This window comes from Pleurodeles waltl, chromosome 12 (genome assembly GCF_031143425.1).
Source record: "Pleurodeles waltl isolate 20211129_DDA chromosome 12, aPleWal1.hap1.20221129, whole genome shotgun sequence".
NCBI lineage: Eukaryota > Metazoa > Chordata > Amphibia > Caudata > Salamandridae > Pleurodeles > Pleurodeles waltl.
The window spans coordinates 222,766,458-222,792,777 of record NC_090451.1 but is presented as its reverse complement, the minus strand read 5'-3'; the positions used below and the strand labels follow the sequence as shown (position 1 = coordinate 222,792,777).

General features: G+C 44.7%; 1 protein-coding gene across 4 annotated transcripts in view; it reads right to left on the bottom strand.

The window, feature by feature from the left end:
• NFAT5 (nuclear factor of activated T cells 5) overlaps positions 1-26,053 on the bottom strand; it is a 643,105-nt gene extending 617,052 nt beyond the window's left edge. For 2 of the 4 annotated variants that reach the window (XM_069216876.1, XM_069216877.1), the window contains exon 1: positions 25,688-26,053. In XM_069216876.1, coding sequence (XP_069072977.1) covers positions 25,688-25,760 — 73 coding nt within the window. In that variant the 5' untranslated portion in view covers positions 25,761-26,053. Of the gene's footprint in view, positions 1-25,203; positions 25,430-25,687 lie in introns of those variants that run through there. The other 2 variants (XM_069216880.1, XM_069216878.1) reach the window with 1 other exon arrangement.
• Positions 26,054-26,320: the final 267 nt, after the last annotated feature.

Sequence of the window (26,320 nt, the reverse complement as noted above, 5' to 3'; positions counted from 1 at the left end):
CATCTTTGCTGCAGCAAAAATAAATAGACCTTTGGTCATTGATTTTTCACTCTGCCTCTACGTGTCAAAACTCCTTTGTAAATGTATTTATAAGTATCTTTAAAAACGTGCCATACAGACTGTATTATCAAATACCAGATTTTATAATTGTTGAGTTGCCTTGCTTTCCATGCATATTGTGAAATGAAAGTTGTACCATGACTCGTGCAAAAGTATGCTGCTGATAGTCACACTTTATTTCTGTCTTGTTTGTGACAAAATCAATAAAATGAGTTATTAAAATAAAAAAAAAACAATGTAGAAAGAATCTAAAAATAATAAAAACAATTAAATACAAGCAACATACAAAACATTCACAATAACAAATCTTATCTTATTCGTAGAACTATTATTTTGTTTGTATTACTAACAATGGTATCCATGTAAGCCTCCAAACCTGCCCTTACTGTATGTAAAAATCTCCACACTCAAAAATTATCTCTAGAATGCCTGGAGTCTTAGGTTATATGCATTGGTATTAATTCAAACAGGAAATCAAATAATTATTGATCACCTGGTATGTCCTGTTTGTATTATATTTTGTTCCTATCAGTTCCATTTGTTATGTGCAGAACAGTTTTTAACCTCTCTACCTCCACCTGATGATCCGTATATTGGCAACTGATAGATGTTTAAAGGACTAACCTATTTGGTTTCCTAGTCATGAGTAAGTTTTCCTGGCCCAGAATTTCAACCGTACTTCAAGGAAGGCCACCCCTGATTTGGTGCTCCAACTCGGTCTCATTATGAAACCAAACTGTAATACCCTAATGGGGTTTAAATGTTATCACATAGATTAACTGACTGGAGAGTCATCATATGCCGCCCTGAGCTACATAATTTCACTAAATGTACGCTCACATTATCATTTAGAGGGTGAAACCCATATATTGTTTAAAACCCCAATGTTGGCAAATACCACCAGTGGTGTTCCTTTATTTCCAACACCAAAACAATGTTTTAAATCCTTAAAACTGGCGACAACACTTTCACTCTGCAAATCAAGGGAGAACAATAAATTCAAATTAAAACCCTATCTAGAATTGTTGAACATCCTTTCTTACTCAATTAAACTGTGTTTCTCCACGCTGGGCTTCTTTTGCTCCCTCCTCTTAATTTATTTTAGACTTGCCAGGGGAACTGCTGGTCAACATCCCACCTTTTTGGAATGTATATATAGAGGGGATCTCAACTTAATAGCATTCCTCTACTTAACTTTTCATACCAGTAAGCTAAAAAATAAAAAGAATATACATAAAAATGAGCAAGTTACTTATCTTCAGTAATGTATTATCTGGTTGAGGCACGGTCTAGCCACATATTCCTTATTTTAGAATCTTCCCAAGGCACGAGACTGGATCTGGAAACTTTTTTCCCCATAACAAGTCTGCTCATCGGTAGAGGGTGTAACACAACTCCACGTTGATCTGATAGAGACATCTAGTTGCAGATTCCTTACTTTAGAATCAGGTACCAAAGTCATATTAACCCCGGAGAAGGGACTGCAAACCGAGACCTTCAAAAAAGTCTTGGTCACAAAAACTGTCCACAACAAGAGAAAAAGACCAGACAATCATAATAATTTAGGTGAGTATTAACATACCTTACAATATAAAAACTTGTGGAAAAAAACACAGATAAATAAAAACAAAATACATTAAAACATGTGAATAAGCTCATTTATGATAGTATGTCAAATGTGTGTCAGATGTGTCCCAACAATATTGAGTCTCTAACCAGAAGAAAACCGGTCTATTACAAGAAGAATAGACCATGCATTAATAAGAATACCTGTGAGTAATCACACAGCCTTTACTAAAAGAACTGTGTAAAGCATTACAGTAAGAAAAAGTCATAAAAACATTTAGAGCATGGAGATACCATCACCCATGATTGAGACCATCAGAGATTTCTCACAAGAATAAAACTGGTCTACAACAATTCAAAAAGACCAGACATTCATAATAATGTAGGTGAGCCATAACATATTCCACAACACAAAACTTGTGGAAGGAACCACAGATAAAGTCATAAAACATTTGAAAGACATGGAATAAAGAATATCCATGTAAGCATGGTGCCATAGGAGAACTAACAAAATGAATATAAAAGTTCTCGCTCCCTTAACAGAATCCAAACTCGTGCACAAGCACCACGTACGTTCTGTGGAAAGGACCACAGCAATGAAAGTCATAAGGACAATCAACAAATGGGTAAAAAAAAAAAAAAAAAACACTACCCAGGACAGTATTGCCAAATGACCTAGTGAAGATAAATCTATTTGTATTTACATGTAGACCCAAACTGCATGTTCTACACTGTTGGAACACTGAGCATCATAAGATGCCATTGAGCAATGCCATTGAGCAATACCTCTAGCAATGTAAAGATATATCCTAACCAGACCTACTATATAATAAACACAGAGAACGTGTATCTCTTGTAGAGAAAACATAAAATTGCTGAAGACAACAATAGCAACCATTTAGCATAAAAACAGACTTTTCCCCAGGAAGAGTAACTAGAGATAAAAATATCTTAATGATATTCCTAATACATATACAGACTTAGGAGTAGAATAAACAAGCGCCTATGTAGTAACCAACTAAATATATACATTTCTCGTTAATAAATGTATATGTGTGTATTTTTTATATAAAGGAAAATCTGAATAAAATAAGTATGAAAAAGAAACCATGGTAGTGTGGAGGAACCTAGGGTGAGTATGTGACTCATGAATAAGACCCATCTACAGATGAACTAGAAAAGGTTTCAAATGTGTAAAAACAGAAGATTTAAAGGATTCTAAAATAAAAACAATCCATCCCATTTGGTATATTCCATCTTAGGACAACACTTCACAAAGTGCAAACTCAACCTACAACAACTAGAGTCAGGTAAACAATTAAAACAGTTGCACCTAGATGAAGCAAACACCTAACCTCCTCATGCACAACAGATATGAACATCTTCATAGAGAAGACAAAATACCCCTTAAGAGGGTAAACCTTCAGAAAAGAATTAAGTCTTAAATGCAAAAGTGAAGAATAACTCCTAAAGAGTCAATATTAATGATCCTATATAAAAGAGTGAACAGAATCTACAGAGAGATACGTCTCACTGGAGCCCCCAGATAACCTAACATATGCCAGGAAAAAGAAGGAAAAATGTGCAAAGAACATGTCAAAACCATACAAATGTTTACAAACAAAGTGTAGAAAATTCATCAAACTGTGATGCCTATCTGATATAAAACTTTTAAGACTTTCTGTATTTTGGTTTTAAAGTCCCCAAGATTATACTTTATGGTTTCTAATGTAACAAATTAACCAAAACTAGAAAACTGATACTACTATATCATAGGTAAAAGTAGAACATACTAAACATGGTGCAGATCAACAGCTACCTTGTTTGACAGTAGAAGGACTTAGTAAACAGACACCTTTAGCGCTGTATAATCCTTATAAAGAAACATAGGGTTGCCCAGTGCCAATTAGAAGAAACACTTCTTCACAGCGACCCTGAGTAACAAGAGGATTATCTTAAATAAGTCTGTAAACAGAAATTAAATAATTTACTGACACTCCCATTGAGCTGTTAATATTGCACGTTCCCTATAAGGGAACTGTAACAAAGCACTGGTTCAACCCCTGCTTGGCCTTGATGGAGAACATCAATTAGAGGATGGAAAGTTAATTCCACTGAAGGAAGTGTTAGATCCAAAACTACAGCAACCCTTCTCAACATATCAGCAAGAGAGGAACTCACGTCTGTAGCAAGGCCAGGGAGAGAAAGTAGGTCTGGGGCTGGAGGAAGAGTTCAAGCCACTAGCCACAGCTAGATCAGCCAGCAGCTGCCCTCTCTAGAAGGCTGATCAATGTCTGAAATGGGTAGTATACCATCCAACTGTTTCACAGCCTCCCCATCAAGTCCCTCAGAAGGATAAACATGAGGGGACTCCCCAGAATGTAGACGTAGGTCAGGGACAACCGGCATGGCTGGCACCACACCCGGTGTCAACTGGCACCAAGAAGTCAATTCCTCTATGTCAATTTCCGCTTCCGACAGGGAGAGGAATTCAATGCTGATCGGCACCCCAAGCGGAGTCGCTCGAATCAGCTGATCGGATACAGGCGCCGAAGGAGGAAACCCTGAAGAGCTGTGCACTAGCACCCTAACGGCTTTGTCAACTGACACTTAAGGCCTAACTGAAGCTGAAGGCAAACCTTCTGGTGTGGACACAGTCAAGGCACTTTGCACCTCCTTGGTGCCCACAGGCGTTCCATAGGAAGTTGATTTCCCAAAGATAGCATGAAGGGAAACGTAATACTCACGAATCTGGTTTAGAGTCGCCCCAGTCCCTGGAAAAGGAGGAAGACGCAGGGTAGACTTGGGCCTCAACTCCTCAATCGAGGAATAGTGGGAGGCTGTACATGGTGAAGTCAGCAAGTTCCGTGACTTTGACCGTCTGCGTCATGACTTACCTCGTGAAATCGATGGTGAAGAACATCCATAAGAACGGCTCCTTGAACGGGTCTGCAAACCATCCCCAGTACGAGAGGGAGACCTTGGTTAACAGGAAGTCTGGGACAGCTCAGACATCTGCCTGGGACAGCTCAGACATCTGTGTCACCAGACGCATCACACAATGCTCCCACAGAGCTTTCACCAAAGCTTTCACCATTGTGCGACAGGAGTTGCCCTTTTCAGCATCACAGTGCCCGCCCAGGTACCACATAAAAATTGAATGGGGGTCCTTGGCTGACATTCGTCATTTGCACGACCCACAGGGTTTGAACCCTGAAGACATGGACAGGAAAAAAGTACACTGTTTCGTCAAAAAAAATGTCAAAGTTGGCCAAAAAGTCGGCCGAAAACAGCATGACCAACGTTACCGGATCCATGTTGCAAGCTTGGAAAAGAATGATCTGACTTCAGCGCATCGGCGAGGAGATTATATGGACTCCACTGATGTCACATCTGGTGGTCGACTATCCGTATCCAGTCTTGCGTTTGGGGAAGATTCCAAAGTAAGCAATTTGCGGCTAGCTGTCTCAACCAGATAAATATAACATTGTGTGGATCTATCAGGTTACTTCATAAAAGCACTACTTAACTTCATGCATAAAACGCTACCTCAATCTGGCATCCTCGCTCTCTGGGTTTGAAATGACAACGAATCAAGTGTCTGTGAGCCTCTCTATATACAGCGATAGCGAGTTCCACCTGAATTGAATTAGACTACAGAAGGACCTGGTTTTTTCCTCTTTTTTTAATTTCATGCTAATTATATCCTCCCCTGCTATGGGGGAATACTTTCTATGTTCATGGGGAATCGGAGGCGCCACTTTAAAGTAGATAAAACATCCTTTTCTACAACCCATGTTGTGGTGTTTCTAGAGACTAAAATACACCATATATCAGTATTTTTTATTTATTCTGTTGATGACTTGGACTACTAAAAAGAAATATCTCTCCACCAACTATATGCAACATGGTTATAATCCTCCTTTTATTTCACCTCCTGCTCTCAGAACTCTTTCTATATTCATAAGGAGAAAAAGAGGTTGAAGGAGAAGCCATGGTGGCCATCTTGAATGTAAATGCAACGTTCTTTTCAATGACTAATCACATTATACTATATGTAGGGACTAAAATAATCATAGTTTATCACTTAATTCTTTTTCCTCTATGTCTGGATCCACAATTCAACAACCTCAAACTTAAGTATTACGAATAGTTCTCATCCAAATTCCCTAACTCACAATGTGGATTATTAATATCAACAATACAGTCATGTCTACAAACCTGGACATTCTACCATCGCCAGTTCTTACTTACAAATAGACACAGACTAATCATTTGGTTTTTAAATAGGCACCCCACCATAATCAAGTCAAACTAGCAAATTAGGGAAAATAACCATGATATTGGAAAGAGAGCTGTAGTCCACCCAGTCAATAAATATGTAACGTAAACGTTCAGGCACTTTACTTACCAACTCTTTTCAACAGTGTAAGGGCATTTCCAACCCTATTTATGTTAAAATTACAAGATTCATAAACTAATGTAAACAGGAATTGAGTGGAATACTGTTCCAATTCCTCTTCACGGTTCAACCCCACTTAGCACAAATCAAAGTTTGATATAAAGATATATAGGATGTTTCCCTTTGACTTTCAGGGTGGAAATTCTCAAAGTGTACTAGTGCATTCTTGTCTTTATATTTCCTTTATAGTTCTACTTTTAAGTGGCTAGCATCTTCTTTTCTAGTGATATCTAAGGTTTCACATTTAATATTGCTCTCAGTTGAGATAAAACTAAAATTGCTAACACCTTGCTAAATTGCTAGATTTAACCATGTTATATATTGAATTAGTAAATTCTCAGGGTCCCACCAAATGAAGAATGCGTCATCAATAAAAAGAAGGATCAATGCTTAACGAATGGTGCCACCACATTGCAGACATGTTTATTCTCAAATTTGTCTACATAAAAAGCACACTAATCTTGGGGTAGAAGTGGCTCCAATGCTGGTCCCTTTCAATTGAAGGAAAAAGATTATTTTAAAATAAGAAAAAAAACTGTTCTTTAAGATTATGGTTACACCTTGGAACCTGGAGTCCCTGATTAATTTAAGATTTTTTGACTCACCATGATTGTGTCATCTTGAAGGATATTTGTATCCAGCACTTCTATGTCAACTGTGCCTAAATACTGAGCGTTTTTATCAAAACCCAAGCCTTCCACTCCGATCATATGGGCCAAATCCCTTACACACAATCGTTGTAGGCTCACTAGAGGTCTAAAAAAAAAAAACAGTCCATGTATTTACTCAAAGGTACCATGAGATATTTGACACAGCCTATTTTCCTACTAGAAACAAGGAAGGATTGAAAGTGAAAGAGGGGGGGGGGCATGGCTTCAGAGGCCAAGATGGCATGCACTCTTTAATTGAGCTCTGCATCTCATACCCCCACAATCCAACAATTATCCTGATAAGCGCCTGCCTGTAACTGACGGGGACCACCTGGCATGTGCCCTACTATTACCGACCCGCAGTGCTAAGGGCCAAGGCCAAGGCCGCTGCTGGCCCAAGATCTTACCGCATTGGGCGAGCGCCTTTCCTAACAAGAAAGAGCACCCGAGATAGGACGCCCCCTCCATTTATACCAGTGGGGAAGACAGAGTAGCAGCCCTGAGTCTACACGGGCTGAAACGCAGCCCAGAGATGCAGGCCACATATCGAGCGCCCGACCACCCATACTCAACGTGTGGCGCCGCTGGCACATGTGAGGAGTTCTTGCGGCTCCACAGCTAGCTGTGTGACTGCTCGCTGCTTCTGGATCTGGGAGGTCCACAAGGACCCAGGAATCCAATATGCGGCCTTCTCCACTGCTGACCTGCGGCAGACACCAAAACCTGATGGAGGAGGTTGAACATGGCAGACAGTGAGGCACGGTAATGGAGCGAGACCCGGGTGGGGAGCCCCGCTGGGGGGTTATTTGCCGATTTTTAGAGTCCTCACTCTCCATCTTCCGACCCCCTTGCTTTGATTTGCCTGCATGGGGACAGTATGACAATGAAAGCCGCACCAGGGTCCACCATGCAGGTGATTCCTTTTTGGCAGGGGGTAGACCCTCCTCCCTTCCCCCAACATTAAGAAAACCAGGACAATAGGCAACGATCTGCTCTGAAGAGGCGCAACACGAGAGCCAAGGGGGGGCATCTAGGGAGAACTCATGGCACCAACGTACCCACTGCTCCTGCCCTGGGTACGTGTTTCACCATAGTGCACAGTACGCTGTGCAACAAACGTAAAAGCTCAGCGTCGTCTAGAGAGGGTTCTCACCTCCCCCTTCCTCACCCCAGCCTCATGACCCATGGAAACTACCCCCCTTTAAAAATGGCACAGTACACTACTATACAAGACGAACAAAGCTCCTAACCACTGAATGGACCGAACCCCTGTCACCCAGGGGCCCCAGACTGCTGGTTGAAAATAATTGCCACCTTAAATAACGAGGGGAGGCATACCGGCCTGTATGATCATCTGCTGACCTGGGGCTGTCCCCTCTGGGGTGCATGCAGGTCCTAGGCACCTCCCTATGTTTTCTTGGGTCTGGGCCGGTCAACATATACATACCCCCCAGGAACTCCTACTCTGCAGCTACAGGAAGGCCATGAGATAGAAGGTGCCTCCCACCCATCCTTCAGTACCCGGAACACGGAGCTCCAACCTTAAACTGAAATTTAAGCCTACAGTTTGGTTTGTGCGCTTCCCGGAGGGGGTAGAGGGCCCCAATGTGGGGTCTTTTCTGACCAAATGGCTGAGGGTCTCCCTTGCATCAGAACAATTCTCCCCATGCTTTATCATACAGCATGCACACAGGGTGTTAAATTCTAGACCACATCCGGGTGCCTCCCCATGTCCAATAATGGCACGTTCCCTGAACTTCTTGGACAGGGACATCATACTGAGAGAAGCCAGTCGCCTAGGAGAGATCTGCTATGAAAATACTAAAATCATGGTGTTCCCAGACTACTCCTGTGAAGCAACAGCGCACTTTTTACTCTGTCAAAGCCAAATTAAGATCCCTCCTACTGAACTGTATGTTCTTATTTCCAGCTCAAAATCATATTCAAGGGCAAGATATTTTACTTCCAATCCCCTTTCCAGAGGGGCCGAAACCCAAGTCACAACGGATGGAGCGGAGGAGACGGAGCCAGGATGATGGACAATGGTGCAAGGGAACCCCACAGACAGAGCGAATACAGGGAAAGGGGCCGCGGCTGCCCTCAGAGGCCGAGGGAGACACACAGCAGATCTCAAAAAAGTCAAGACTTACCAAGGAAGAGAACGGCCAGACTTCGTATGTCACAGAGGGGGACCTGTCCATGGATTCAGACAATGCACATCTATTGGTTAAGGAAACTGCGCTCCTAAAATGAGAACAAACGGGTACTGCCTCCCCTGTGAGGGATGGCACAAGAGACTAGAATGGGTTTGGCATCTGAACGGCGATGACAAGATCTACTTGAAGCCAAGGGGGCGGTTGGGAATCCCTCTGCCACCCCTCCAAGGTTCTCAGAATCTTACGAGAGAGTGTTTGTACTTGATTCTTTTGCTTCTCCCTTTCTTTCTCCTTTCTTTTTTCTCATCTATTTCTCTCTATTGGGGTTCCAAGTTAATTGTTAACAATCCCAAAATTGGGAAGTTGTAAATAACTTTTTGATGGAGGGCTACAGACCTCTCATGCTCTCTCCATCGATGCTTTGAATCAGAGGTTGTGGTTCTGTGCAGGAGGGAGATTCTGGGGGTTCTGGTGGAGGGGGGAGTGGTTGTTGGGGGGGGGGGTTACTAAGTTTTAGTATAATAATGTGTTTGGTTGTTTTTGAAGGCACGCGGTCAAGGTTCTGCTTCACAAGAGATGCACCTCGAAACACAGAGAAACACACAATGATTTCTTCCAAATGGCACTTCACAACATGTTAGAAGACCCGCCCCTTGCGCTGCTGACCTGGAATGTCAACCGGCTGGGCAAAAAAATAAAAAGTGGTGTGGTGGTGCAATATATCAAACAAATACAGCCCGATATAGTCTTCTTTCATGAAAATCACTGGCAGGGGTTGCACTGCAAATTTCTGGGAAGAGAGGCCTACATCACCCTTGCATATGCAGGATTCTCCAAAGGGGCCAGAGGGGTAACCATTTTAGTGAAGAAGAACCTCAACTTTCGGGTCACATGCACATGGGCAGATCCCAATGGTAGGTACGTGGGAGTGTAGAGAGAGTGTGCAGACCAAGATGACCCTACTGAGTGTATATGCCCTCCCAGCAAGGCTTCATACATCCACTATGGCCCAGGTAACAGACTCCACCCCCTCAGTGTGGGTGAGGACTTTAATGATGTCATGACCTCCAATCTCAACCGCTTGGGGACACAGATAGAACCCCCCCACAGTGCACAGCTTTCGCACAGTTCGTCAATAGAACGGGACTGGTTGACCTCTGGCAAAATATGCATCCGGCAGACAGACAATACTCTCACTTCTCCGGGGCCCACAGAGTATACTCAAGACTGGACCAAATCTTTATCCCCAGGGAGAAATAGGGGAAATATAAAAAGGCAGTTTATTTGGCAGGAGGTTTATCCGATCACTTTCCCCTGTTGGTTCATTTGGGCCATTCGGGGGCAGGCGTAACACAGGGTGAAAACTAAATACATTGGGAATTCAAAGACAAGGATATAGCACCAGGACTCCAAGCCGGTACTGAGCTTTATTTTAAGAAAAACAAAGGGACTGTACAGTTCAAGATCGTGCTGTGGGAAGTGTATAAAACGGTGCTCTGTGCTCCATGATAGAAGGGTCCCCAGGGAAGGAAGCAGACCCTCTGGTTATTAGGCAGATCACGTCATTACAAACAGAACATGTAGACTTAGAAAAAGAGAGGGACAAAAAACAAATGATGGCCATGCTGCAACGTCTCTATGAAACAGGAGATAAGGCCGGTATGCTCCTGCCATGGGTGAGTAAGAGGGAAGAAGAAGCCCATTGGGCACAGACCATTCTCAGACCCAATGGGATAGCTCAGGACACTGATGCCCTCATTGTTAATGAATTTGCTCTGTATCACAAGGAGTTTTAGCTGGATCACTTCATGAATCGGAGGCCATTACACGATTCTTGGCCGAGATTCCCACTACAGTGCCGGAAGCGGAAGCCAGTGACTCCTTGGAGGAAGAGTTAACTCTCACTAGAATACGGGCCGTCATATTCAAAAAGCAATCCGGGAAGACCCCAGGGTCCAAAGGAATCCCTACAGAATTCCACAAGAGGTATGTGAATATACTCGGGCCCCCATTTATTGAACTTTATTCTTAGAAGCCTAGGATGCAGGGGAGCTCTCCCGGGACCACTATCCTGACACTTTTCCAGTTGCTGGGGGACTATGAGGTCCATTTGGTTTATAAGATCAAATTAAACAAGTCAGTACTGTATGCGTCGCACGGACTGCGGGACCAACTGTCATTACCACAGGGACTTCGAGTAGTTAAAGACAGTTTTAATTACTTTGGAAATGTTATCACCTCTAAGAAGGGAAACTGCATGTACCGCAATGTGGGGAGAGTTCTTTCGGAGTTGAGGCTGATGTAGCACAATGGAGAGGGTGGCCTCTTACCCTGATGGGGCGGGAAGTCCTATTCAAATTGATTACAGTCACAAAAGCTTCTCTATGCACTTCAGAATACTTATTACCCAGTCTCCCAGAACATCTTCTCAAGAATCAATAAAGATCTGAAGGCCCTGCTTTGGGATGGGCAACACACAAGAATTTTATTAAAAACTTTGTAACGTAATCAATACAATGGAGGGCTCCCAATCCCAGATATCGAAGAGTACTACGAGGCAGCCCACTTGATTAACATTAATAATTGGATTTACGCCCCACAAGACCACCAAAACGCAGAACTCACCTCCATTATCTGTATGTGGGGGGGAAGGCTCCCACATGTTACTGCCGGCCATGCGGATCGCTCTAGAAGCATGGGGCAGAGCCACGAAGATGTTGTGCTGGGACCACAAAATCTCCAACAAATCACCCTGCTGGAAAGGGAACTGGCCTCAAAAGATTGCGAAATTGTGAGGATTTGAACTATGGGATACCATTGGTATCTCCAAGGTGGGCGACATCCTAGAACAGGGGGACATTACGCGTTTCTCAGCAATGCAAAAGGAATTCATTATACACCGACCCAAGTTTTAAAATATGTACAATTGGGATATGTCTGGCAAGCTGAAGGGCCGGAAGGACAGAGCTACCCGGTTACGCCCCACTCAAGGGTCAAATACTTATGGATGAACTATGCAGGAGAGCAATTGCTGCCACGTACAGCATGATCAATAACAACTTGCCAGATATGCTGGGCCAGGTGCATGAGAGATGGCAACGTGATGCGGGAGTGATTGGAGACAGACTTGGAGGCAGCATTGATACACCCACGTGAGTTCGCTATCAAATCACGCTTATGTCTAATACAGTTCAAAATCTTACACAGGGTATCTTATTATGATTGCAGCAAGCTACATATCACTGGAAAGGCGTCTGATCCACTCTGCGAGGAGGCTATAGGGATCTTTATCCATACAATTTTGGAGTGTCCTCATATTACCATTTACCATACAGCAATACTCGGGGAGCTCTTGGCCACCTTGAAGGTAAGGCAACCACTAGACCTACAGTTTGACTTGCTGGGATTCCGAGGACTTGCTGGGATTACAAGTGATGTGGATCTCCCACGTTTCAAACTGCTCTTTAGTTCACTGGCTTTGGTTGTGGCCAACAGATATGTGGCCAAATACTGAGGAGTGTCTGGGTACCCTCTCTACCGGAATGGCAGAGGAAGATGGACCTACACGACAGGAGAAAAGGTGATATATAAAAGTAAACGTATCTCAGCAAGTTTTCCAAGATTTGGGGGTGGTAGAGAACTAACTATGAGTTGGGATCCCGGGAAGAAGACCCCATCGCAACCAGACCAGATTATTAGCCAGAGGTAAACGCTACAAGGTTGCCTCACATTTTTTTTTTTACGTATACCATCTTTATGTACAATGCGCCTGTGTGTCCCAAGAAGCACGATAAGTATTCCAACGTAATAACACTATCGGAAATCATACCTGAACAATATTGCTTGGTATATGTGACTGTATTGCCTTGGTTGATTTACGTAGTTAAATGAAAACTAAAATAAACACATAGAGAGATAGACAGATTTGGGTTTAAGATTGGTTCTTTTTTCCATGTGAACCTTACCTTTACCTTCAAAGAACCTCTTCAGTCTGATCTTTCTAAACGGCTCCAAGGTCCTGTTCCAGTACAAATCTGACTATAATACTGGTTGACACAAAACTAGGGCCCTTTTCTAAAATCTTCCTTTGTATTATAGTGACGATCCTACTTGATAAATTAAAGGCAGGGGGCTTTGTTTATTGATAATGTTTATGGTCATAATGTATGCTTAGGGTGATTAGGCTCTCCTATATTAGCCTCGTCCAGTCCCCTGATTTTTCATTTGATTTCTCTTTTGGCTGTTACTCTAAAAAGGTTGCTAATCCTTGCTACTAACCATAACCTCACTTTCATCTCTCATATACACGCTTTCATCTTCCGGGACTCTGAAAATGTGACTACTTTTTTGGCATACACTGAAACCCCCTTTCCCTTTGTGGACAAGATCAGTGTTGTTCGTTTTTCTGTTCTTCATAATATGCTTTCTTATGATAGCTTACCCTTATTTCAAAACTGAGTTTATGAACATCATTTTTTTATTTTAAAATGTTCTTATTTATCAAGTACTACTTATACCTATCTATTTCCTGTTTTTCCCCATCAAGCCTCTTTTTTCCTTCAACCAATGCCATGTTATCGCTTAAGGTATGTCCAAACTCCTCCATCTCTTTTTTCTCAAATAAGATCACTTCCTGGGCCATCTCTATAACCAATAACCTCCAAACCCTGCTCCACCGGTTTGCAGTCAGAGTCAGTTTGTATTTAAACTTCTGATAGTCAACAAAAAAAACTGTCTCATTCCTAATTTGTAAACAATTAGGTTTACAATACTAGATTAGGTAATTTGCATGTAACTCTCTGTTTAATTTCTTTTTTTTTTTACTAATCCTCACCTATCAGAATTTGTATCCCATTTTTCAAAACTTTGGAGGTTGAGCATTACATTAATACCCATTTTGCAGTTAGCATTAATAATCTTGTTAAATGTGTCCTCTCTAAAACCAAAGTTTTATGTTATCCATTCTAAAGAAGCCTCACCAAAAAGAAAATCACTCTCCAACCAACTGGTTGTTCCGAAGACCAAACAGTTCCAAGGAAGCAACCCCTCAGTGTCTTTGAACTTGTACAGCGATCAGCTGCCTTTGAGCTAGGTTAGCACTACAGAAATAAGGTGTATGTATATATGTATCAATCAATTAATTGAAACTTTTGGCAGCTAGAAAAGTATTGCACGCTACCTCATACATGCTTAGCACCTTCCCAATACCTTCAATTGACTTTTCAGATAACATGGTTAGTAAAGAACCCAAAATCAGATACAGATCTCATTATTTCTAATCATATATTTATAGTTAAGAAATTCAAAAGAAGATAGCACACAATATGACATTAGTGTGTATTTTTTAAAATCACAGCATTAGTCCAACTCTTTCAGTAAAGACCTTTGCTCTCCAACTTAAAAAGATTAACCCACAAAAATGCTTAACTATGCACAGCATAGTTGATCAGCACTATCATCGGGCCCCCTGCACAGCATCACCTGTTGCTGCCCTGCGTCCTGTGAGCCTGCCTGGCTCACTGTGTTCAAGGCCCTCATCTACCGGCAGGCGCCCACTTGCACCTCATCCCTAGTGGCCAGTGGTAGTCTTTCTGTCTTCCCTTTTGCTGCCTTTCTGCCACTCTGCTCCTTTTTCTTGTCACTTCCCCCCTCTTAATGCCTTCTTCTCTCTTTTTTTGCCCTTTCTTCTGCGTTTCCCAATGCCGCTGCTGCCCCGCCCCTCTTAGCGCTGTGTGTTCCTGTCCATCCGCCTCCCACCTGAGCTACCCCTCCCTTCACTCTCACTTCTTAATAGCGGCCGTGCCAAAGGCAAGCCCGTGGGCACCCAGACTGCGCCAAGCGCCACAGACCCTTGTTCCCACATATCCATCGATACAACGCCAGCTCTCTGACCGACCTCAACACCAGGGGATCCAGTGCATGCCACCAAGCCTCGTCGAAGGACACTTTCGGACCATTCTCCTGCCACAACTGCACCTTCACCTGCAGTCACACACCAAATCTTCCTGTCATTAGACCACCCGGACACCTCAGATGCATACTACTCAACAGTTGATCCCTCGTCAAACATGCAATAGAAGTATGGGACCTAATTGACTCCATCGCCGCAGACGTCGCCTTCTTCATGGAGACCTGGATTACCACCACCTCAGTGCCGGACATCACCAGAGGCAATCCCTGACGGATACAAGATCATACATAAAGACCGCGCCAACCGACCAGGAAGAGGTGTTGCCATCGTCCACAAAAACTCACTCTGCCTCACAACCAGCATCAATATCCAAACCCCCGTCACCGAACACCCACACTTACAGATTCAGATTAATCTGAACACCACCCTCATCTACAGACCCCCTGGACCATGCCCCCACTTCAGCGAAGCCCTGACTGACCTCATTGCTCCCCATGCCCTCTCCTCTACAGACTATATCATCCTCGGCTACCTCAATTTTAACATCGTCAACCTCAGCGACCAGAACACATCAACCCTCATGGAGAACATCATCACCATTAGGCTCAAACAACTGGCCAACCTCCCCACACACTCAGCAGGGCACATCCATGACCCTGTCTTCTCCACCGGAAACAACATCTCCTACTCCCACACTTCCAAACTCCACTGTAGTGACCACAACTATTTCTCCTTCACTAAGACCACCAAATGGCACCACACACTCCCCTGCATAAACAGGACCAAGGTTACAGACGCCCAGCTAATAAGACACTCGCTGCCAATCCCCAGCACCAGACACCACAGATGCCTCAGCCCACAACCTCCAACGGATTGCTAACTGTGCCAACTCGCTAGCCCCCTAAGGAAACCCACCAGCAATCAACTCCACAGGAGACCCAGCTGATTCTCCCACGACCTCCAAAAATCCAAGAGCGCCTGCAGCCAACTCGAGAGAAAGTGGAAAAGCAGTAAGAGCAAGACAGACCAGTCACATCACACCACTGGCTCATCTGAGGAGCCTGAAAATCAGCCATTCAGGAGCTCATCAAACACAACAGAATGAAACTCTTTACTGTAGTCAAAGAATTCATGAAACCTAGCACGAACACCACCGACATCTCCCTCCAACCCCCACCCACCCCAGACCTCTGCGACCACCTGATCACCTTCTTCCACCGAAAACGCTAGGGCATATAGCATATACAAAGGATTCGCATGCAAAGACCCACTCCCTTCGCACACCAGCACCACCACCGCAGACCCCATCCCTGACCAACTCTGGACCACTGGATCCTCCTCACCCCGTAAGCCACCCAGAAGCTCATGTGCACAATCCACTCTGGGGCATTCTCGGACCCATGTCCCCACATCTTCAACCTAGCCGGCGCCACCATCGCACTGGAACTTTGGGGCAGCATCAACTTCTCCATCAAGAATGCCACCTTCCCGGATGAATGGAAACACGCAGAGATAAACCCACTACTGAAGAAACCCTCTGCAGACCCAATGAAGCTGAAGAACTACAGACCGATCTTAATGCTCCCTTTTCCATCCAAGGTAAATCGAAAAAGCAATCAACACACACCTCACAGAGTTCATCGAGACAAACCACAACCTAGATCCCTCCCAATCCGGATTCCGGAGCAACCACAGCACCGAAACCATACGCCTAACAGCCAAGGATGACATCCGTGCCTTACTGGACCATGGTGAAACAGCTGCCCTCAACATCTCCGATGCTTTCAACACCGTCTCCCACACCACCTTGGGCACCAGACTACACAACGCCAACACCCACAGCAAAGCCCTGGAGTGGACCCACTCCTTCCTCACCGGCCAAACACAGAAAGTCAGGCTCCCACCTTTCACCTCAAAACTGACGGAAACCAGCTGCGGAGTACCCCAGGGCTCCTCTCCGAGTCCCACCCTCTTCAATGTTTACATGACCCCGCTCGCAAAGATAAGCAGACACCACGGGCTCAACATCATGTCATACGTCAAAGACACTCAGCTAATTCTCTCCCTTACTGGAGAAACAGCGACAGCCAAAAGCAACTTTCACAGCGGAATTAAGGCAGTCGCCGACTGGATAAAAGACAACTGCCTCAAGCACATCAAGAGTAAGACAGGTATACTCATCCTGGGTCCTACTCCCACTGCCTGGGATGACTCCTGGTGGCCCTCGGAACTGCCCCAACTCCCATCAACCATGCACGCAACCTCAGCATCATTCTCAACTCCTCACTCTTTCTGACGTTCCAAGTCAATGCCGTCTCATTCTTGCGCTTCCACACACTCCGCCTGCTCTGGAAGATTTTCAAGTGGATCCCTATGGATGCAAGAACAGTCACCCACGCACTCGTCAGCGGTAAACTCACCTACGGCAACGCACTGTATGCCGGCATCAACAAGAAACTCCATACAAGACTCCAGAGAATACAGAACACTGCAGACTCATCCTGGACATCCCCTGCCACAGCCACATTTCCGCCCACTTGAGAGATCTACACTGACTCCCCATCAACAAACGCATCACTTTCAAATTCTTGACACATACTTACTTGGCCCTCCACACCATTGGGCCTGCCTACCACAACCACCGCCTCTCCTTCTACACACCCCTCAGCAACTCCGCTCTGCTCAACTGGCCTTCACCACCATGCCTAGGATCCGAAAGAACATGGCTGGAGAAAGATTCTTCTCCTACCTCGCCATGCAGACCTGTAACATGCTGCCGTTTCACCTCAGGCACTTACTGACTCAGCTCAGGAAGGACTTCAAGACCTGGCTCTTTGACTGACCTGCGTCCCGCTTCAGCACCTTGAGACCCCACATGGGTGATAAATCACACTTTACAAATACACACAACTGTTTCCTGTTCAAAAGGGCTTCCCTGAGTCAGTGAGCAGACTAGCTCTGGTTGCAGCACCTGGGTGCTAGTGAGTGGTACTGAAACCTGAGAGGACTTTTGGCAGAATTTCCAGCAACCCCAGAGATAACCCTGCTGCCCTCTGCTGGTGAAGGGATAAACCCAGAAACACGTGTCTAGAGAGATACAGCACTAGGTACACCTACTAAGTAAGGTAAAAATCTACAGACCACTTAATGAAGTAAGAGCGAACTTGTAAAGGGGCTGATGCATGCTGGAGTGTGAGGCAGTGTGCTCCCAAATGTTTCCTCTTTACAAGTGCTTGAATGACAAAATAAGGTAGTTTTAGTTCTCTGCCACAAATATGTAATATTGTTGGAAAGATATGTTCACTGCCACTTTACCTTGCACTGACTAAAATAAGCCTACTTATTTCATCTATTTAGTTGTGTTCTTTTCCATCTTACACCACTGTAGGTTCGATTCCAGCTCTGCCTTAAGAGACACTTAATATAAAAACCTTGACAGTTTATCTATTATCTGTAGTCCGAAACCACCTTTCTTGGCATCCCTAAATAACAGTGCTGAACCCTTTATATTGCCTTAGTTTAGCAATCAGCGTTAGTGTTATGTAGTAAAAAATTCCCAGAGCTAATTTATGAAATGCTGCTGAAAAGCATGTAGCTTGGTTCTAGTAAAAAAATTAAATTAAAATAAATCTGATTTTTGACTGACAAGTTTGTTTGCTGGGAAATAAAGGTGCAATTACATATTTTTTGAAGATAAGTTGAGCATTTTCTAGGTAGAAACATTTAAACCATTATCATTATTAGTACAGGCATTTGTAGCACTTCACCACCGTTAATGCAAACCATCTCAGGGACAGAACAAAAGTGGGCTAAGCAGCAAGATTACAATTAATATTTTCTGAATCAACAAAAGAAAGTTTTGATTGATAAGGATAATGTCATGATTAATACTATACTAGTGCAAGCATCCTCTTTAAAAAACAGAGGGTGTCACTAGCTGAAGTTTGGATAACACTTTGAGAGGAGGGGTGGGAGTGTGTCTTTGTCTACAGAACCTGCTCCAGAGGCCAACTCCACCGCCTCAACACCTTTTTTCGCCGCCCACACCTACAAACCCTATTGGCTACATTCTGTGCCACCATAGTAAGTTGGGTTCTGGTTGTAGTCCCCCCACTTTTGTGCCTGGTGTCAGTATGTTTTGGACTCCAGTGAACTGGGGGACCCAGTATCTAAATTTGGTTACTTGGTAACTTTTTACACAATTGGCATACTGATACACCTATGCAAGTCCCTAGTATAAAGTAACTATGTACCCAGGGCATTGGTACACCAGGGGTCCCCGATGGGGTATTGCATGTATTGGGCCATCCATGAGGGCTCATGCAAACTGTGTCTGCAGGTCTGCCATTGCAGCCTGCGTGAAATGGTGCATGCACCCTTTTCACCACAAATATAAGGCTCCTGGTCACTGCATTTACACACTGTAAGTGGCCCCTCTGGTAGGCCCTTCAGCACAAAGGCAAAGTGTATGTCCCTATGTTTGAGGGTACCCCTGCATGAGCAGGGTGCCAGTACTGACCCCAGGTCCCATTTCTTGGACTCTGTAAGTTTGGGAAAGCCATTTTAAGTTATGTAGTGGACACTGGTCAACACGAGTGGTTCAACTACATCATGGTTTCTCCAAACCTAGGCATGTTTGGTATCAAACATGTTGGAATCATGCAACTACACCATTTCCAGGGCTACTTGCATGATACTCTGTACTCTGGGGTTTCCTTAGAGGATACCCCAGTTCTACCTGTGCAGCCTTACAGGGTCTAGCTAACGCCCACGCCGCTGCTGACCACAGACACTGTTCTGTCCTACTGCTGGCGAGCCTGGCTCGGGCAAGAGGGGCAGAACAAAGGATTTCCTGCAAGGGAGAGGTGTGACAACCTCCCCCTGTCTATTAGGTGTCTAAGGGCTGGGGTAGGGTGGCCTCTGAGCGTCACCAGACTGCTTTGAAGGGCACATTTGGCGCCCTCCTTGCATAATCCAGTTTGCACCAGTTCAGGAATCCCCAGTTCCGCGCTGGTGCAAAACTGCACAAAGGACAGGGAGTGACCACCCCCCTGCCCAGCTCTTCCCCTAAGGAGGTGGACAGCGCTCTTACAGGTAGCCACTTGATTCTGCCATCTGGGAAACAAGATGGGCAGAGGCTCCTGGGAGAATTGGATTGGTTAGGCCAGGAAGATGACGTCCCTGACCCCCCTCTGATAGTTGGGTTACTTCAGAGAGTGACCAATGCCCTTTTAGGGTTACTTAAGATCTCCCCCACGACTGGGTCCTCAGATTCATTGTGCAAGACTCTCCAAGGTACCCTCTACAAGACATCTTGTGCTCCTGGCCTCTGGAACTACTGCTGGTCTGCTTTAGAACCGAAACATGTCTGCTTCTGGTAGGAAGGCTACCATTGCAACATTGTTTCTCCAGATCCTGCAAGAATTCTGCAACATCCATGGTTGTGCATCCTCCAGGGTCACAAGTGCTCTGTTTGTACCTGGAAGCACAAAGGAATCTCCCTTGGAGTGAAGGAGTCACTCCCCTGGATCCTCAGGCACCTCAAGACACCGTCGACCGGCTGGGGGGGTTTGCTGTTCCACAAACATCGAAAGGTTCTGCTTCACAAGTGGTGAGTCTGTGGCCTCCTCCGGGTCCTGCTTGTATTCTGACCAACTTGGGAGACTGTGAGCCCCTGCTCCTGCCATTGGACTGGAACCCCTCTGCACTGTGACTGCTGCACTTGGCAACACATGTTCACTCTTCCTCCAGGAGATCTCCAGGCCCCAAGAAGCCACAGCCTCCAGCACTCTGAAACTCAAAGATCAGCCCCTTTTCTGCAAAGTGGGACTTCTGTTTTGTGGGGCTGCTGAGGCCTCCTTGCAACTCCCTCTGTCCATCTCCTGTGGGTCACTCGATGGGACTCCAATGACTTCTGCTGGTCTTCCTGCATGCTAGGGCCAGCCCTGACTCCCTCTCAAGGGTAGAGTCTCCTGGACTTTGCTGGATCCCAAAACTCTGCAAATACCTCTTCAGCTCCTGCTTACATTTGCCAGTGCTTGTTGGTGACCTGGTTGGTCACTGACCCTCCTTCAATCTGGCGGGGGACAGCTCGTAGGCAACTACTGCAACTCTTGGTCCCCGCAGCTGGACTTCTTCCTCCACTGACTTGCAGGAACTTCACTTCTAAGAGGGAGACCATTGCCACCTGAAACAACATGGGCACCTCCAAGGGTGCTGGACTTTGTTCCCTTCCTTTTCAGGTCTTCCACGTCCAAAATCCACCTTGGTTCCACCTGCCTGGTCCACGGATCATGACAGACGATGGACAATCCAAGGCTTCCACTGACTTCAGAGAGAGACCCTTCTCCGTCCTGCATCTGTGTCCCCTGGTGTAGGTGCTCCTGTCTTCTGTTTATCCTCGGGTGGGGGCACTCTCCAACCTTCCTCTTGTCTGTTGGTTTCCTCGGGGTCCACTGGAAGGGTCCCTAATCACACTAACTCCAACTACTATTTCCTGTGTTAGCCTATATGATGACTGGGTGGGTACTACCTAGCACCTGGCCTTTGGGGACACTTATCGTACTTACCTCTGGTGTTTCCATCTACCCACAGCCCATTTCACTTTCTTAGTATATGGTTTGACCCCCATAGGGCCCTGAATATTTTATGCTATTTCTGTTGGTTATTTTGTGTATATTGTTTGTAAATATCAACAAAGGGAGATATACCAATGCTAGTCTAGTAGTAGTGTTGAAATAAATGATCATTTATTTTTGCAACACTTGTGTGGTTCTTCCTTGTGAGTGAGTTACTGTCTGACTACTGTGGTATTGCAAGTGCTTTACATTCCTCCTGGATACACTTCAGCTCCTTGCCTCAGCTACCCCTAGAGAGCTTTTCTATCTGTACACCTATTCAATATCACTAAGGGTTGCCTGGACTCAGTATAGGGTGCCACATTGTAGATGTGCACCATAAACTGAGCCAGCCTCCTACAGCACACCTACAACGTAAATCACCGCATACACTCCCACCAGACAACACCATTATGCTATATAAAAAAAAAAAAAACTTCATTTTTCCCTTTCTCTACCACAAACCTCTTGCTCAAAGGATTTTAACACGAGCAGACAAAAGCATGTCACTCAATCCATTACCTTCAGTACGAAACGTACACAACCACCTATCACCCACAACCATGTTTACAATAACCACTTACACCCTCATCGACTTGACCTACAATGTACTTAGCTTCATAAACTACAAAATACAATCTACAACACCAGCCTAACCAACACAGGCTCTACAAATGCCATCTCACCGGCAGCAGCAACTCTCCAAAGTGCTACCTGGGACACCAATAAGTCCATACACTTATGAAACGTGCGAAAAAGCATGAGTATTACTTTTACATTTTAAAATCATATTTCAGTAACACTATAAAAAGTTGCTCCTAAAAGTTTGCTTGAACTTTTGCTCACAGAAATGTTAAATAATTACCGTTCCCAAAAAGGCAACCCATTAGTACACTAATGAAGTTTTAATAAAAAGCACCTACCATTTGAACCCTCATTCAACGGCGTTAAGATCAGATTTTTGGAGTACTGGAATGAAAAAAAAAAAAAGGTACAAGGCAGGGACAGATGCAGGATGGCCAACCAGCCAGGACAGACTATAGTACTAATGCAGGTTAGAATCGGTTTACTGAGACGACTGTTTAAAGGGATGATATTTTAAGTACATGGAAAGAGTGGAGATGCTTGGCAAGTACCTGCTTGCATGAAAAGAGAGCTCTTTAGGCATCTTCTATGGCACGGATTGCTCGGAGTGTAAGCAGAAAGGTCCTTCTGCTATGTCACTAACCTTAAACATAGCAATCAGAGAGACATTTGTAGGTCTTCTATCTTAGGAACCAGACCGCAACCTCTATGCGGGATACATGACTTTTTTTTTCTATTTATAGATCACTTTTAGTTTCACCCTTTCGTTATCACCCTGGCGCAGAAGAAGTCTACTTTGGAACCTATCCATATTGTCCTGCGGTGTACCATCCTGATCCACAATGGGCATGTATTTGCCAGATCTGAAGGATGAGGATTAAGTAAACAATCCCTCGTTTAGATAAATTATATATAAAATGTACCACATGCACATACATTGAGTATGTGGAAATTAATCAAGCCCTCATGGATCAACGTTGCAAAACCCTAATGCTTGCTGTCTTTTTTCAGATTCTCTCTCAACTCTGTGAGTGAAGCTTACACTGATGTTTCATATGCTACAACATCCCCTATAAGTGTGCAATGCTATTGCTGGACCTTTAGGAGTGGGGGAGTGTAGCTTACATTGTCAATATTAGAGCTAATCTGTACGTTAGGGAAGTCTGTGAGGCTGCTGTCTATGTGGTACGAGCTATGTGTAGGAGTGGGGCTTGCAAGGCTAAAGCAAGCTAAGTACAATGAGCTGGATGTGTTATAATAAGGTACAAAAAAATAAACGTTTTAAACTACAGTTTGCCCAATGGTGGTAACTGTGCAGGGGAATTATATAAATTCCTGCACGATGCTAGATGTCAATGGGACTTGGATTTCCACTACAGTGCATATCGAGGTCTCCATGCCCAAGAAAGCAGCAGTCACCCTGTCTTTATGCACTTGCCTGTGCCTCAATGCTCATGTGCGTGTCCCAGATAGCGCACGTCACACCTGATCTCAGTGAAAGTTAGGCCACACTAGTCTACATGGGGGTCTCCCTAAACAAAGAGCAGAACGATCATTTTTTTCGATACTTTAAAGGTTACTTGAGATAGAAACGTCCGTGGCAATTCAAAATGTAGAAAAACACCTCAGTTCCTGTCCTGATGTGGGAAACGCGAGTTCTTGACAAGTAAAATAACTCAGCTGTCCTCAGCTGTATGGCAAGCAAAATACTCTAAGGATGAAACTAAATGATATGCAAAATCAGTCCTTCGAATCTTTTTAATGTACAAACTGTGCTTTTATTCGCGTGCTCCGAATTAGACAATATGTACGCTTTGCTGAATGATGCTACATTCATGAACCGTGCAAAATCTTTAGAAGCTTTTATGTTCTTTTTCAGGACGTCTGTTCCGCATGTGTCACCATTAACAACACAGTGGATTTGTAGATGGTTAACACAGGAGTCTTTACGTAAGTGACAACGGTAACATTATTACAAAGATTGCATATTAATGATACAGAAATATACCATCACATATTAAAGCATAGTGCGAAGAATATTTCAAGACAATACACCAGGGCCCTTTTATGGCATTCAAAACAAATATATACGCCAAAAATACAAGGGAGTGCATAAAAACCCTGGCTGTGAAAGGGCCAAAATTACTACACGCACGACATACCGAGCGACTGAACCAACCAACAATTACAACAATGTTTTAGGAACGTGTTATTTGGATGACTCGTCCACCTAGCATTATTATGCCCTTATCACGATACATACATTCATATATACTCGAAGAATACAAGCGAAAGATTATGTCGAAAATCTCATGTTAAATTGTTTTAACAAATAGCTAAATTTTGTTGCACCTGTTTTAAGACATGCCGACTCTAATGCCAATGCCTGTTTCTTTTTTTATCATATTTGTGATTGAACCATAAATACGTCTGCGGATAATGAAAAACAAGCCATTCAAATAACGTGTTAAGTAACATGAAAAACAACACAGATCAGTAATGTTCGAAATAAACGCGGCACTCGACGCCAACATAGTCAAACTACTGTATTTCCTTCTCACACAAGATATGGACTGTCTCCCCACAGCAGCGCAAAGCACACGGGTAGCATTCTACCAAGTTGTATATATGTGTCAGAAAAACAAACACGGGCAAAAAAACGCGTTCCCGTCCACCTAGGAAGCACAGTTCTCTCAAGACTGCCCATTTATCAAGCACATGGGTCATAATAACTTCACTGAGAGAGTAGACAGCGACTATGTAACAGGCGTGAATTACTGGCCTAAGGTAAAGAGAAAACATGGTAAACTATGACAAAGCCTAGAGAGAGGCACAACTAAAGCAGGACGTTAATAAACTCAGACATTCGCTCGTTATGGAGCACAAAGTTCAGAACAAAATAAAACAAATTATGCATTGAGGCTCAGGGGGAAGAGAAGGCATCGGTGGGGCGTTGGATGTGAATTAGGGTAACATTTACTTATATGATTGCATGACCAGAAGCAGACGCCGAAGAACGCAGTCATTTGGAGGTTACGATATGACAGAACGCTCTGACCCAGCTAGATAAATAATATAACCTACAAAAGTGGCAAGCTGTGCATAAAATCGGCAAGACAAGGGCAGTCTATTTACATTTTTGGGTTTTACAAAACACTTACTAACGTGAATAAATTAACAATGGCATAACCCTCACCGAAATGCCACAAGCAGTCCATCAGGAGTGACCTGCACCAGAACCATCCAGCGAACAGACCTGCAGCAGGCCGCGTGAAGATCGGGGCGTACGTTATAGAGACTAGCCTTGTAAAGGGCCTATGTTGTGACATGTGACCGAGGACAGCAGCAGTCTCAATGTGAGTTCGAGGCAGAGGTTTCACACCTTTCTTAGTGCTCGACAGGTCCTAGGGATCCAGAGGTTTCTCCCACCATAGGTGTTCTGCGCCTGGCGCCACCCACTACACTGAGAGACTGACACTCCCCCTCCTTCCCAGTCCCCAAAAACATACCAAGCCTGCCCCTCCTACCTCACCAGGACCCTTCCCGCCCCTGGGGTGCCCTCCCTCCTCTAACCTTGACAGTTCCCACGAACGGTCCATGTACAGAAGTACCCCTTTATCTCGTATGTACCCAAGTTCAACCCCCACACCTACCCCTCTGCCACCTGTGGCGCGACTCACCTCGCGAGTACAGGCACCTTGGCGACTCGAGGTCTAGGTCGGAGCTGAGCAGAGAGATGAAGTCCGAGGGCATCGCAGCACGGCCCGGCGGGAGAGACACCGACTCGGGCCCTGGAGCAGCGGCGCCAGGCGCCGGAGAGTCCTCCACCGCGGCCCACCGGTCACCAGATCGTGACCCTGAGAGCTCGACCCTGAACCGAACCAAAGAACAGGATGAGAGACAGAGAAGAATGCCCTGGCTACTGGTGCACGACAGGGGATCAACACAGCGCGGGGAACAGGGTCCGGGGGGCGTGTGCGGACTCGGAATGAAGAGCCACTGTTCGTCTCTCTTCGGAGCGGAGACGCGCGTGCGCACTGTTGCCAAGACTGACATACGAAAGCAAGCACAATCCACTTTCAAAAGCAGCCCAAAACTAGCACAAACTCTACCGATAGAAGCCCGTTGCCAGCCCAGTCTCCATAATTCGAGAAAAAACGTTAGCAGGGTTTGGGGTTGGTTCTGAACATAAATAGAAGCAGTCCGTTTTAACCCCTTCGCTGCCAGGCCTTTTCCCCCTCCTGTGCCGGGCCTTTTTTTGCCTATTTGGGGCAGTTCGCGCTTAGGCCCTCATAACTTTTTGTCCACATAAG